The sequence below is a fragment of the Spermophilus citellus genome (genome assembly GCF_964194105.1).
Source record: "Spermophilus citellus genome assembly, chromosome: 19".
Taxonomy (NCBI): domain Eukaryota; kingdom Metazoa; phylum Chordata; class Mammalia; order Rodentia; family Sciuridae; genus Spermophilus; species Spermophilus citellus.
In genome coordinates this window covers 4,359,221-4,373,609 of record NC_138201.1, presented here as the reverse complement: position 1 = coordinate 4,373,609, position 14,389 = coordinate 4,359,221, and the positions used below count along the sequence as shown (strand labels likewise).

Sequence of the window (14,389 nt, the reverse complement as noted above, 5' to 3'; positions counted from 1 at the left end):
AAGTCACCCCCTCACCCAAGACACACACACACACAGTCTGCTGGGGTGTCTCAGGTGCCAGGCCAGTTTGTGGACACCTTTTTGAGAGCAGTTGCTGGAGAGTCTGGGCAGAACTGGGTTTGAACGCCTCATTACTGAACCATGGCCAAGTTTAACATTGTCCTCCTGCATTCTGAATTCATAAAAGGAAGTGGACAGTCCTTCTCTGGAGCATGCTGTGCTCAGTCTTGTTCATTGTGTGCCTGCCCTGTGATGGCCTCTCCTGCTCGGGCACAGTTGGCATGCCTTGTCTGGAGGATGGCCCCCAGGACTGAAGGGCCGGGTCAGGACTGAGGCTCCCTCCGTCAGGGCTGCTCATCCTGCTCTCCTGGCAGCCGGGAGAGTCTTGGCCTGGAAAGAAGGGAGGGGCGGGTGGCAGTGCTCGCAGGAGCACCTTTCCTCGGAGAGTGCGTACCCACTGATGGCTTTCCTCCCCCTTCCCAAAGGTGGGTTTCCTCTTAGGAAAGTGCCCCTGATCCTAGAGGTACTGTCGCTCTTGCTGAGATACCTGGATTGAAGACAGTTAATTGGTCAGAAGTAATGAGTGCCTATGTGCCTATGTCAGGGCGTCAGAGGGCCCACAGGATGCCACGTTTATACAACATCCGAGCAAGAGTCTCCAGACAACACGAGGGCCCGCAGAGGATCCCACACAGCCTTGGGTCCTTTTCTTTTTGGGAAACTTTGGTGTGTGTGCAGAGGAAGGAACACACAGTTTGTCACTGCTCTGGTCGGAAGTCTCAGGGGCAGGCAGGGCGAGGCTGGCAGCCCTGTGCTCCTCTGCGACCAGGGCTGTGGCCACTGTTTACCTGGGCGCGGCTGGAGCTGACTCTGGGAGTCTCCTGGCTGCAGTGCGCAGCACCTCCAGAGGCAGAGCGCTCACCAGCGCGCTGCTGCTGCTGCTGCTGCTGCTGGGCAAGCCCTGAGCCCTGGGGAGCTGAGAGCGCCCTGTGGCCTGTGGGCTAGGTAGCTGCCTCCTGCTGCTCCATGTCCAGCTCCTCCCACGTGCAACCCGGCAAAACCTGGTGCCGCTTCCCATCTCCATGATTTCCAGGTCTCTTCTCCAACTTTCCCAAATGCTGCCCACCACCCCACCCAGTTCCTCCTGTCACCACTTCATGGGTGGGAACAGCTAGCCGAGAGGCTCTTCGGACCATCCTCTTGACGGCAGAAGTATCCACTGGCTTTCCCTCAGAGCCCTCTTGACTCATTGGAAGGGACCAAGCCTTTCCCCAAGATGGACTGTCCTTTGCCCTATACACCCCTCTCACCTGGCCTTGTCCCTCTCTGGAACTCATGACCCAGGAGCTGGCCTGTGCAGTGCCTGCCGCTCAGCAGCAGACCACCTCCGCCCCGGCCCCACTCTTCTCAGGAAGAGCTCAGTGACAGCTCTGTGCTCTTTCTGCTGTCCTGTCCCTGGCTTCTGGTGACCCCACGTGCCTGGGTCTCCTCCCAGTCCAGAGCTGCACCCCACATTGCCTTTCTGTCCCATGCTCACTTATCTCCTCGGTTGGCCTACCACTGTGCTGAACACGTGCACTCCTTGCCATCGGGGTGCATGGTGGCTTGGCAGTTAAGGCGTAGCTTGTGATGGCCCGATGGCCCGACTCAAGCAGCCCCTCAGACTCGGGCTGGGGAGGCTGGTGACTACTGGGGGACTCTCTGTGGCCAGGCCCTTGGCCTCTGATTCTCTTTTGTGGGAGCCCGTGCATCAGGGTCGGCCACCCTCTGATCTTTGAGTGGCCTTTCTCTGGAGGAAACTATCCATGGTGGCTTTAATTGAAAATCTCCCTCGAGGGGTTCTTTGGCATAAAGTTCAAGCCGGTTTTTCACTGAATGGACTGAGGCACTTTGTTTGAGCACCTGAGGGTTGGTTTAAGCATGGCAGTTTGTTGTGACCCTGCTGGGACTCGGGGTGCTCCCTGAGGCTTGTGATAGGTTGCATTCCCGTGCAGGCTGTGAAGAGTCATACAGTGTCACTGTCATCTGTGAGCCTTAACAGGCCATCCTCCTCTAAAGATGGTGGCATGGGTCAGAGTAGCTGCCACTTCAGTTGTTAGACTGTACGAAGAGACGGGAGAGGCCTAGAGGACGTGCTAGTGTCTGCAGGGCCTTGTCTCCCCTCCTCTGGGGGCCTCTAGGTCCATGAGTGCGCGCGTCTGGCCGTAGTGCCCCGCGGCCTGGGTGCCCTGTGGCCTGCTCTCCAGCCAGCACACCTGGAGGCTGGGTGGTGCCAGCAGAGAGGTTGCAGCTGTGTGCTCACCACTGAGCCCCGTCACAAGCAGCACCCAGGCTCCCCTGCTGCTGCCTGGGTGGCTGTCCTCCCCGCTGCACCCCAGGGAGAACAGCAGAGTCGCCTGGGTTTTCCCAGCCTCCTCTTTTCCTCGCAGACCAACTCTGATGCTGGTCCAGGCACCCCCTTTCTTGGGCCAGCCATGCTTGTCTGTGTTGGGGAATGGAGGGGAGCTCGAGATGGAGGGTGGTCCTTGTCTGAGGCCCCCAGCCCCTCAGCTTGTGGATGGCCCAGTTGGCTTGCACCTGGGGAGCGTGTTCTCTGCAGGGCATGTCTGTGTCGATGAGGGGGTCTCTGGAAATTAGTATTACATAGTCCTCTTACCCCAGGTTTCACTTTTCAGTTTCAGTTACCCGTGGTCAACCACAGTTAAAAAAAAAAAAAAAAAAAAACTCAAGTAGAAAATTCCAGAAATAAACTTTTCATGGATTTTTAGTTGCACACTTTCCCAAGTCTTGCAAAGAACTTGCACCATAGCATGTTGTCCTGACCTGGACACGAGTTGCCCCTTTGTCCAGCATCTCCGCACTGTGTGAGCTGTTTGGCCTGAGATCAGTTGGTAGTTGTGGGGGTATCGGGTCTGTCTCCACACAGCGAGTGGCTCTGGCACCCGTGGGGAGCCTTGGGATGTCTCATGGCAGGTGAGGAGGGCCGCCCGAGGAGGAACTGCACAGGTGTCCGCTCCTCTCTCCCTCAGGTCCCAGTGGTCACGCGTTGGAAAGCGCTCCGCACCACGCGGATTCTGTGAGCATAGTCCTGCGCACCAGTGTCAGCTGGAGATTGGCACAGACGTGACGGCTGATGGCACGATGAATATGCCACTGTCTGACTTCCCCATAGTGACTTCCAGTCTGCACCCCTGGGAGCTGGTGTGAGCTGCAGTTGCGGCATCCCCTCGCTCCTGTGGGTCATCCCTGTCACTCATAGCTGCAGGGAGCGCCGGAGCAGTTAGACGGAGGAGTGGATGTCACACTTCTAATTTCATTCTTTTTAAGGGATTACTGATGTCCATTTAATAAAACGAGATTAACCTTGTGCTGCAGGAGTGTTTGAAAGATGTCAGTCAGTATAATCTTGACAGCTCAAAAGAAGTAGTGTTCTCGGCACTCTGAGAATACTGTCCTCTTTCATTGGCCACACAGCAGTGAGTGTGTCACCTCCTTTGAACAAGGAGAAATTCTGTGCCTCGTCTATCTGTATGGAAATGAACGTTCAAGCAGCACCACAGAATCTGGCTTTGAGTCGCCAGATGTCTGTAATGAAATACCTAACAAGGCAGCAAAGCAAAAGTGAACGTTTAAAATACTTAAAACCACTGAACGCCACCTTTCCTTGAATGTTTCAGGAAACCTCGTATCAACTCTCAGCTGGTGGCACAACAGGTGGCTCAGCAGTATGCCACTCCACCACCCCCGAAGAAGGAGAAGAAGGAGAAGGTGGAGAAGCAGGACAAGGAGAAGCCTGAGAAGGAGAAGGAGATCAGTCCTAGTGTCACCAAGAAGAACACCAACAAGAAAACCAAGTGAGTGTGGGGAGGGTGGCTCCGCTGGGGGGGGTGCTCCCTGGGGTGCACACAGCTAACGCCCCGCCTCTTCCCCAGACCAAAGTCGGACATCCTGAAAGACCCTCCTAGCGAAGCCAACAGCATACAGTCTGCCAATGCCACGGCAAAGACCAGCGAAGCGAATCACACCTCGAGGTAGGCGGGGCCAGGACCAGGTGCTGACCTTAGTCACAGTGCAGAGCCCAGGGCCACCCTGGGGGTGGGCTGAGGAGCTGGGTGGGGACGGAGAGGAACAGGATTGTGATGGGCCGAGCTCAGCTGGCTGACAGCACCTGTGGTGGGTGGGTGACAGGCCCCTGGAGCCCTGGTGCCAGCAGGTCCTGGTGGGGTGACGCTCTGCTGGAAGCTGCTGTTAAACCACACCTTTCTTAACCGCTCTTCCCCCTGGCATTTCAGGCCCCGGCTGAAAAACGTGGACAGGAGCACCGCACAGCAGTTGGCAGTAACGGTGGGCAACGTCACCGTCATTATCACAGACTTTAAAGAAAAGACTCGCTCCTCTTCAACGTCCTCGTCCACAGTGACCTCCAGTGCAGGGTCAGAACAGCAGAACCAGAGCAGCTCGGGGTCAGAGAGCACAGACAAGGGCTCCTCCCGCTCCTCCACGCCAAAGGGCGACATGTCGGCAGTGCAGGACGAGTCCTTCTGAGGCCGCACGTGGGGCAGTGAGGACCTCGCATCAGGGTATAGGATGCAGCCTGCCACCTGCCCGTGCGCCTGCGCCTGGAGTCTCTGTGGACGGCCACCGCCTCTCTGCAGGATGCTTCCTGCTCGCCACGGGCATCTGGCCACCCAGGAATTTCGCACCCTGACGGTTACTCGTGACACTTTTATGTATTCCATTGTTTTATATGATTTTCCTAACAATCATTTATAATTGGATGTGCTCCTGAATCTACTTTTTATATAAAAAAAAATCTGCTGTGCACAATTTTCCATGTACATGACAACTGGTTTTTTGTTTTTGTTTTGTTGAGGGGGCGTTGGGAGGGGGGAGGGAACTTTTATTTATTGTGTTCACAACTCCATCCTTTCAGCATATCCTTTAAGTTTAGTTCTTTCTTCCAGTTATACTATGTACTATCAGTTTTGATATAACTATATATATATAAATATAAAATTATATATAAAGGGTTATTTGAAACCAATCCACGGCAGCGCTGGTGCTTGATACACTGTGAAGACAACATGGAACAGTGCAGATCTGGGACAGTCCCTTCCAGAAAGTGCTGAGACTGAGTCACAGTCGGTCTCGAGTGGAGTGTGTCCCACCCATGTGGGAACCTGACTCGCATCTGTCTAACGAGTCCTGACGATAGAAAGATTCTCTATTTTTTAAACAATGTGATCTCAGAGGTAAAGACTGCTCCAGATGGCCTTCATTGGCAGGGGTAATGACAAATCACAGGTGGTGCAGTGGGGGGCTCTGTCACCCAGGAGTACCTGAAGGAGCTCCAGAATGCCACGTGTTGGCGTAAGTCACGGCCACACGCTGACGTTGCTGTTCTGCACAAGCACCCGGCCTCACGGGCTCTCCCTGGGTCCACCCATCTTCCAGGCCTCCCCTCAGGTCTGGGCCCCCAGGGCCACCCTGGCCTCCACCTCCGGGGCCTGGCAGTGGGGGCTTTACAGTTGGACTTGGTTGCCTCACGTCCCCGTCACTCAGACCCTCGCCCTGCTGGTGCAGACGTGAGACTCCCTCCTTGTTCTTTCTTAAAACCTACTGTGGTTCATTCTCCTCCGCAAAGATCACGGCCACACGAGAGGCCCCCAGCGGAGCCCGTGCCGGAGACCCGGCTCGATCCCCCAGGGCAGGGACTCTGGCGCTGAGTGGCCGAGGCGCAGGGTCAGGCCATGCTGCCTGCCCTGCGAGGGCCTCCCCTGGCAGAGACCCCTGGCCAGAGCGCGTGCTCCAGAGTTCTTTGTCCTCTCTTGACTGTCCTGGGGGGAGGAACAGCCACTCATCTGATCTAGCGACACCATCCTCCTTGATTCACGGCCTTTGCTTGCTTTGCTTTGCTTCTGTTTGGATTTGGGGGTCTCTCTCCTCCCCGACTTTCCCATTCACATCCACTGAGTTGGTAGTACACCAGAGTCATTTCGGGCGTGGGAACTTGATGTTAACCTTCCTTTATTTGATCTTGCTTTAAGGACTCACGGGAGGGTGTGTGATGTAATGAAGCACCACATTTTGGTGTTAAGAACCTGGTTTCCTTAATAATAGAACTAATTTCTATCTGGAGGCAACAAGTAAAAGGAAAAAAAAATTTAACAGCTTGAATTGAGTAGCCAGCAGGAAAGGTTCCTCTCACATTTACATTAAAACGATGCTGTAGTCACCAATGTACCATAATTTAAATTTTGTCCTCAAAGGTATAGATTATAAAGCAGTGCCATTCGTTGCTGTGGTCCTATTCTCAAATGCATGGACAATGTTCCCTTCTTTTTAAAATAATGCTTGTATCTGGGATGCAAGCTGTGCTTATCTTTTTAAATACCTTTTTAAAGTATTTATTAATGAACCAAAGGAAATCAGGTGCTTTCTATAAGCATCAGAATATATAATACATAGTGATTTGACTATGAATTTTAAATCCACGTTTTAATATTAGTGGGATATTGCAAAGACATTCCTTCTAAAAAGTTTTAATATTCCTTTTATTACGGGTCTCAGGGAGGGTAAATTAGTCAGCCATATTTATTTTCCAGAGGTGTAAGGAATTGCTAAGTTTTTTAATTAACTTTTTTAAAAAAATTAAATGCCACCAAACTCGTGGGTTGCACTGCTTTTGGAACCAGTCAGTGTTGGCATGCACTTTGTTCACGAACACTGTGTGCTTTCGCAAATCAGTTTCATGTAAAGTGATTGGACCCCTAATGAGTGGAAAAGCTGACGATCCAGCTACTCAGAGGCTGCTCAGTGATCCATCGCCAGTGTCTTGGTTTTTTGGTTTTGCCTCCGTGATCAATTAAAGAATGGGGAGAGGTGAAGGAAGGGGGGGGTTGGCTTTAGGACGAGTGGGCCCAGCTTGCCGTTGGGGCAAGACGAAGGGCGGGTTGTCCAAGCACCAGACGTCACAGGGCCAGCCCGAAGCTGCCGCGTGTCTGGGGCAGCGAGGTGGTGGGTACCCGAGACCTTGAATTTCCAAAATTGGTGACATCCCTCAGGCATGATCTCTGGAAACGGGATTCCTCCCACTTCCCGCGGCTGCGGCCTGCCCTGCGGTTCCTAGGCAGTGCGTCCGAACACTAGCTAGCGTAGGTGATGAGGATGTACCTTGAAAGGACCAGAAACACTTGGTATTCAGTGGCACAGAAAGCAGGTGAAAAATCAAAACAAAAAGCACAGTGTTAACGCAAGTTTCCCTTTGGATACCACACGATCTCCCTCGCGGGCGGCAGCTGACCTGTCCGCTCTGCTTGCGTCGCGCAGTTAAGACAGAGGTCAAGACCTCCGACTCCCACTAACTATTTGAACCCAAACCTTTCCGTTCCAATCTGGATATTCAAACACAACGTCGGCAGGAGCTTCTGTGAGTCCTTCCATACGATGTTCCACCTGCCTTACCGAGACCATTCTCAGTCTACTTTTTTAAGCTACCGTATCTTAAATTATTGAAAGTTTATTAATTGCTGAATATATAATAACCTTTGCTTGTATGTAACCGAAATGGTGTAAGAGCCGACATTTAGAGTTGGACGATGGAGCCGGACAGTTTCTAATGCGCAAGCAGTTCTGTTCTTGTGTATGACTCGTAACCTTAATTTACTGTGTAAAGATGGTTACATTATTTCCTTAGCTTTGTTTGTTGGAGACAAATAGAGAATGCTTGTTAAGTATGTCAAAACATAATCTTACCTTGTGAATTTTTGTTCATGTATTATACGAGCTCTATTTTCCATTTGCCCAGAAAGACAGCTTGTATAACGCTTTTGGAAGTTTCTGCTCTGTAAGGTCTCTAGAGCTGACGGTCTGTTAGGTTTGTTTTCTCTTCATGCTAAAGTGTCAGTTGGTGGTTTTGTGAACTGGTCAGAAATTCACAGGTCTTAAATGTTTTGGGGAAATTTATATTGGACACTGCTCTTTGTCTAGCAAATAAAAGATGTTAATATATTCCTGTTACTGGCATGTGCACGACTATGTTATTAGAAGCCACTTTATCATTTTCCTGCTTTAAATAGAAATGTCTATTTATGAATTCTGCTTGTAGTTTTTTCACAAATAAAATAGTAAAAATTTACATCGGAAATCTTTATTTTTGTGTCGCGCAGAGCGCCTGCCCTTAGGAGATCGGCTCCCCTCTGCCCCTACGGGGTGAGCCCGGGCAGGATCACTAGGGCCAGGGCCACTCCTTCGGCTCCTCCATCCTTCAGACCTGAAGTCCTTTGGGGGCCAGTGCCTCTGAGACGCAGGTGAAAATGCAGCTGAGCTGCGAAATGTGGAAGAAAGGGTGTCCAGCCCCAGGGGATGGGGCTGGACGGGGTCACCGGCTGCTGCCCTGTTGGTTCTATTTCAATACTGGGGATCGAATCCAGGGGCGCCTAACCAGTCACTGACCCATGTCCCCAGCCCTTTATTTTTTTGAGACGGCGTGAGTTACCCAGGACCCCGCTAAGTCTCTTGAAGCTGGCTTTGAACTTGCAGTCCTCCTTCCCCAGCCTCTGGTGCTGGGATTATAGATGTGTGCCACCACTGTGCCCACTGGGGACCCTGATGGGGGTCCTGAGTGGCAGAGGTTCTGTTGGAAGGAAACCTTACAAGCGCTCTCCTGCCAGTTTTAGATGAGAGGTGATCTGCAAGCCCTCCCCTCGCTTTCCTGCCAGAGGCTGGCCTGGCATCAGGTGCTGGACCCCCATGGTGCAGGCGTGCCTCTTAGGAGAGGGCCGGCTCCTTGCAGCCCTGGGATGGGAAAGGAGGCCTGGGCTTCTGGTCTAGTGCTCCAGCGTTGAGGGCAAGCGTCCAGGCCCCCGCTGAGGTGTGGGGCCAGGTGACATGGTCAGAAAGACCTGGCTGAAGCCACCCTGACTAAAGGTAGACCCCTCTCCAGCTGCGGTGTGCATGGGCCTGTGCCAACCATCTGCTGCCACGGTCCTGTGAGTTGGCCACCTCTGCTGGGGCAGGAGGCAGGGTCAGCGTCAGGCCCTGGGCATCTCGCCCTGACCTCTCAGCAGTAGTGCAGAGAGAGCCGCTCAGAGCCTTGAGGTGGTGTCCAGGTGGAGTTGGAGCCGCCCTGTGGGATTGGAGGTGGAGCAAGGTCCCGTCCACTGGTGGTTGGAGGGAGATGTGTTGCCCAGCTGGGCACTGCAGAGATGGCCCCGACTTCCCTAGAAAGGACACGGGATGGTCAGAAACAGGAGGGGGCTGGGGCTGGGCAGACCTGGGTCGGGGGGGACGGCAGGGGTGAGCGTGTCCCTGGTCCCAGCCATTCTCCGGGGCTGCCCCAGTACAGTGCACAGGGTGGCTGTGGTGTGTGCAGGGGTGAGGGGGCGGGACAAACGGCCCTCCCTGCAGGCAGGGACTGGTGAGCTGGACCTGCAAGGCCAGTAAGTGGCATAAAACGTCCACCCGTGGGCCCTGTCCACCCTCGGGCTTGTGCCCAGCATCACGGAGCAGAGTGCTCCCTTCCAGCCGAGTTCAGACTTGCCCCCGCCCCCCCCCACACACACACGTTAGCCATTCCTGCCCTGGAAGAACCCACCCGAACAGCTGGGGACCCATGAGGAATCTGGGAATGCAGTCCTCGGTCATGGACACTGGAAACCAGGCGCCCCTGGAGACCTCAGGGGAGTCAAGTCACTCTCAAGAGCTCAGCTTCCTGTCCAGAGCAAGGCCAGGGTGGAGGGGCCTCAGGGTGGTGGCTCTAACAGTCTCTGGAACCCGTTCTTCCCATTTCCCCCCCTGCACTTTGATTCTGGTGCTTTATTGATAACACCAGGGATGAAAAGCGTTTTGGGATTGTCTTAGGCTGTTTAATTTCACTATTTTGTGGGGCCCAGAAAAAGAAAGGAGCAAATCTGTTTAGGGCCACATGCAAAACGAAATCCCATGGGTTTTTTTGGTTGTTGTTGTTTTTTTTTTTTTTTAATGTTTTTTACTTGTTGATGGACCTTTATTTCATTTATCTATAAGCAGTGCTGAGAGTCGAACTCAGTGCCTCACACAGGCCAGGCAAGCGCTCTGCCACTGAGTCCCAGCTCCCAGCCCAATCCTGTCATGTTTTTGACAGATACTTGGGGTTTCTGCGTTTACAAGCAACATTGGGACGAATGTGGCTTCTCTTCTCGTCACTAAAAGTTCATTTTTTTGTTTCAGTGATGTTTACTATCTCTCTTATTTTTTACAGTTTATGGAGTCAGTGGGAGAACGCATTATCCCTGGTCGCCTGCCACTGTTTCAGTGTTAGCAAGCCTTAGTTCATGCTTAGCAATCAGAGTCCCTGTTGTTAATTGAGAAGAGGATTTTCTCGTGCCTGCACAAATCCCCAAGCCCCCAGGAAAGAGACGGTGGAGCTACCGCCTCTGGATGAGCCACCAACAGTCTGCAGAGTGGACGCTGGACAAGGGGCACCTGTGCAGCCTATATCCTGCCATTACGATGGCCCAGGTGTGGAGCGAGGCAGTTATAAAGGGACGCCCCCTGGCCTGTGCTCAGAGGGATGTGCCCACTTAGAGGGGTCGGCAGGAGACCTCCCACTGGCCACAGGGGTGACAGTCTGAAAAACGTGCGAGTCTGAGACGTCCCCACAGGGCGAGACCTGCTGATACATGACGCCGTGAAGACCAGGGGACGCCTGCTGCCGGGATCTTGGTGGCAGCACCCACGGAGCCTGGGAACAGATCAGGTAATGGGAGGGAGAGGAGCCAGGCGGCCCCCACTCACCCTGGAGCAGGCGGCCGTCCCAGGCCACTAGTCGGAAGAGGCGGGGGCCACTTCTGGGGGCTGCTAAGAGGGGACAGCCGGGCACATCGCTCCTCCTAGAGGCAGAAATGTCCCCACGGGAAGAGGTGCCACACAGAGAGGGTGTGTTGGGGTCGAGTGGTGCAGGACCTCCCTGTGACCGCTGTACCTTCCCAGCCCTGTGGCAGTTCTGCGGAACGCGGAGGGGCGTCCCCAGAGCCCGACTTACCTTAGCAATAAGGGGGGGCAGCTTTTATGGGTTCCGTCTTGGTCCCTTACGTATATTGACTCATGTAACCCCACAGTGAGGGCAGCAGGCCTCCCGCTGCACGGACGGGACTTTCATGGTTTCAAGTGGTTGAAAATTTTTATTTATTTAATTTTTTCTTTTTTTTTTTTTTTTTTTTGGTGCTGGGGATTGAACCCCGGGGCACTTGACCGCTGAGCGACATTCCCACCCCTTTTTGAGACAGGTTCTTGTTAGCAGTTGCTCACGGCCTTGCTGAGTCGCTGAGGCTGGCCTCGAACTTGCAATCCTCCCGCCTCAGCCTGCCAAGTTGTTGGGATGACAGGCATGCGCACTGTGCCCGGCATGAGTGGCTGAAAATATTTTTAAAGAGTAATAGGTATGATTTGTGAAAATCATATGACATTCAGATTTTAATGCCTGCAAATCGTTTTATTGGAACAGTGATTGAAAAGTCCACGAAAGAGACTCACTTGACCCTCTTTGCTATGGTGGTGACACGTGAGTACCTTCTACCAACAGATACGACTTGGAGCAAGGCTTTAGTGAGCAGAGCGGGGGGCTTGTAGTTGAAGCCTACTAGGTACGAATGACGTTTCTGATTTTGAGCTAACCGTGGAGCCTCTCTGAACCCCGTCTCTTTCTCTGTAGAATGGTAATTTGTAAGACTTTGAGCTGATAAATTCCCGCCTCCTGGTCGGTACACAGAAACTTCTTGCCCTGGGGAGTTCTGGTATCCTGCAATCTGCATTTCCCACTGGAGGGGCCCCTTGGGAACCACGGGAGCTTGCAAAGTGATAGCTCATTTTGCATCCTGGGCCTCAAGGGACTGATGGGGGCCAATCTCAGGCACCAAACACCACCTGGCTGCAGAACAGAAGGTTGGGCATCCTGACCACAGACCCAAACACAGCATGGCTTTGGTTTTGGCGTCCCTGGGAAGCCAGAGCGTCACCAGGTTAGGGGCCCTGACACTGGTACTTCATAGCTATGCCTTGGACTCTGGGCAGCTGCTGGGGCTGGCTCAGGGCTGGCCTCCTTCCCTGGGTTATCTCAGCTCCGTTATTCAGATGTTGCATCTCCTCTCATTTTCCTATGGCTGCTCTTTGGTGCTCTGTCATCTCTTGGGGGTTTTGTTCTTCTTGGAAAGAGAGCTCCTCGTGATTCGGCTTGAGTTGTGCCCCCAGAAGATGTTGGCATCCCCACCCCAGGGCCTGTGAACATGCCCTTCTCAGAAATAGGCTCTTTGGGATGAGCAGGTTAAGATGAGGTTATGAGGGTGGCTCCTGATCCGGTATGACTGTGTCCCCGTAATAAGGGACACTGGATACAGGGACACGCACAGGGAGACTGCTATGTGAAGGTGAAGGCAGAGGTCTGGGCAGGGACTCCAAAATCACCAGCCACCCCAGACCCCAGGAGGGCGGCCTGGCATGGACTCCCCGTCAGAGCCTGCAGGAGGGACTCTGTGGCATGGACCTGGAGTGTCCCACAAAGGCCCCTGTGCCCAGGGCTGCAGCCTGTCGGGAGGTGGGGCTTTGGGAGGTGAGTGGATTACAAGGTTTCCACCTCCTTCGTGGATTAACTCACTGGTGCTGGAGGTGGGTGGAGCCTGGGAGGCGGGCGTGGCCTTGGAGGTGGGCGTGGGCGACAGAGTGGGTCACTGGGCTGTGCCCTGGAAGGCTCCACTCACCTGGCCTCCCCTCTCTGCTTCCTGACTGCCGAGGACTGAGTGGGCCTCCCTCCCCACGCCTCCGCCATGATGCTGGGCCTCGCTGACCCCAGACAGGGGGACCGGCCAACCGTGGACTCCGAAACCGTGGGCCAAAGGAAGCCTTTCTTCCTCCACGTTGTTTTCTCGGGTATTTCCCCAGCGATGAAACCCTCTCTCCCACAAGAAGGACCCTGCACCCGCTGAGCTGGATGTCCCTTGTTGAGCCACCCCGTGGTGGCAGCTCTGGGGATCGCCACCTCTACCTTTCACGGCTGAGTGTCCCATGTCTGCTGTCATGTTCCGGCTTTCCCACGCTATTTTCTGTTGGGCTCATTTCCTCTGCGTTACACCCTCTGCTTTCGTTCCTGCCTGCAATACGTTCTCTCGTGGCTCTGAGAGAATGGAGGCTGTATCTATGTGGAGCCGTCTTTGCCTGGGCTGGCCCCTGGGATGGTTGAGGTTCTGGTTAGTCTCTGCCCCGGGCTTTGCTCAGGTCTCTGGAAACCTCCTGTTGAAGGATGGAGGAGGAGAAGCCCCAACACCAACCCCCAAGTGGATATGTCTGTGGGTGTCTGGCCTCCATTGTGCGGAGCCTCAAGGCCTCCTAGGGCTGCTTCTCCAGGCATGAAGCTGCCCAGCAGTGGGCAGGGAGGACAGGGCAGGAGCACAGGGCCGCCTCCTTCTTGGACAGCTTCCAACCAGTCCTGGCTTTCTCCTGGCCACCTTTTACCTCCCTTTTGGAATAACAAGAGCGCTCAGTTCCTGGCCTCTTGGAGGATTTGGTTTCTTCTTGGTTTTCACAGGTTGGCTCAGGACCGGGCTCTCTCTGGTCAGGGCCATCTGTTCTCCATCTTGTTCTTTTTATCTCCTTCCATTTTTCACAAAGCTGTGGTTATTTTGCGGTAGGGGAGGTTCACCTTTATCTCAGGTCTGTTTATAAGACTGCGGTTCACCCAGCAGAACAGCTGGCTGGGATGCGCCTGCAGGGTATGGCAGACCCAGGGTGGAAGGGCAAGTGTGACCTCCCGGTCAGGAGCAGGGCAGGGGTGTCCACCTCGCTGTTCCTCCTCACCTCGGTCCTGGGCCTCCAGCCAGGGCTTAGTTCAGAAAATGAGATAAGAGGTGTGTGGCCTGGAAGGGAAGGAGTGACATTTACAGATGACGCACTCTCGTCTACAGCAAATCCAAACGATGCTGCTCCCCAAACCAGGTCTCAATGACCAGGTTCTGAAAGTTTGCATGCGAAAAGATCAATGTACAAAATCAATCGGCTTTCTGTACATTTGCAATGAGCCATCAGAAAATGAAACTTAGAAAACAATTCCATCCCATAATACCATCCTAAATAACAAAACAGGAACAATTTTAAGAAAAGAATTGCCCTAAAGTGGTCAGAAGAAATAAGGCAGAGACACCCCGTGTCCGAGGGCCAGAGACTTCCTGAGGGCCCATGTTCCTCAGCGGACCCGAAGGCTCAGTGTAATCCCAGGTGGCCTCTGTGCAGAAATTGACAGGCAATCCTAATATTCACGTGGAAACGCAAGGGACCCGGCGTAGCCAAAAGAATCTTGAAAAAGAAGAACGCAGTTAAAGGTCCACATTTCCCAGTTTGAAAACTTCATGCAGAACAGCAG

General features: G+C 53.6%; 1 protein-coding gene across 1 annotated transcript in view; it reads left to right on the top strand.

Moving 5' to 3' along the window:
- The window catches only part of RYBP (RING1 and YY1 binding protein), a 66,917-nt gene extending 58,789 nt beyond the window's left edge, over window positions 1-8,128 (top strand). Inside the window, exons 3-5 of the mRNA XM_081275959.1 lie at window positions 3,678-3,854; window positions 3,933-4,031; window positions 4,293-8,128. Coding sequence (XP_081132085.1) covers window positions 3,678-3,854; window positions 3,933-4,031; window positions 4,293-4,545 — 529 coding nt within the window. The 3' untranslated portion in view covers window positions 4,546-8,128. The remainder of the gene's footprint in view (window positions 1-3,677; window positions 3,855-3,932; window positions 4,032-4,292) is intronic.
- The last annotated feature ends 6,261 nt before the right edge of the window (window positions 8,129-14,389 follow it).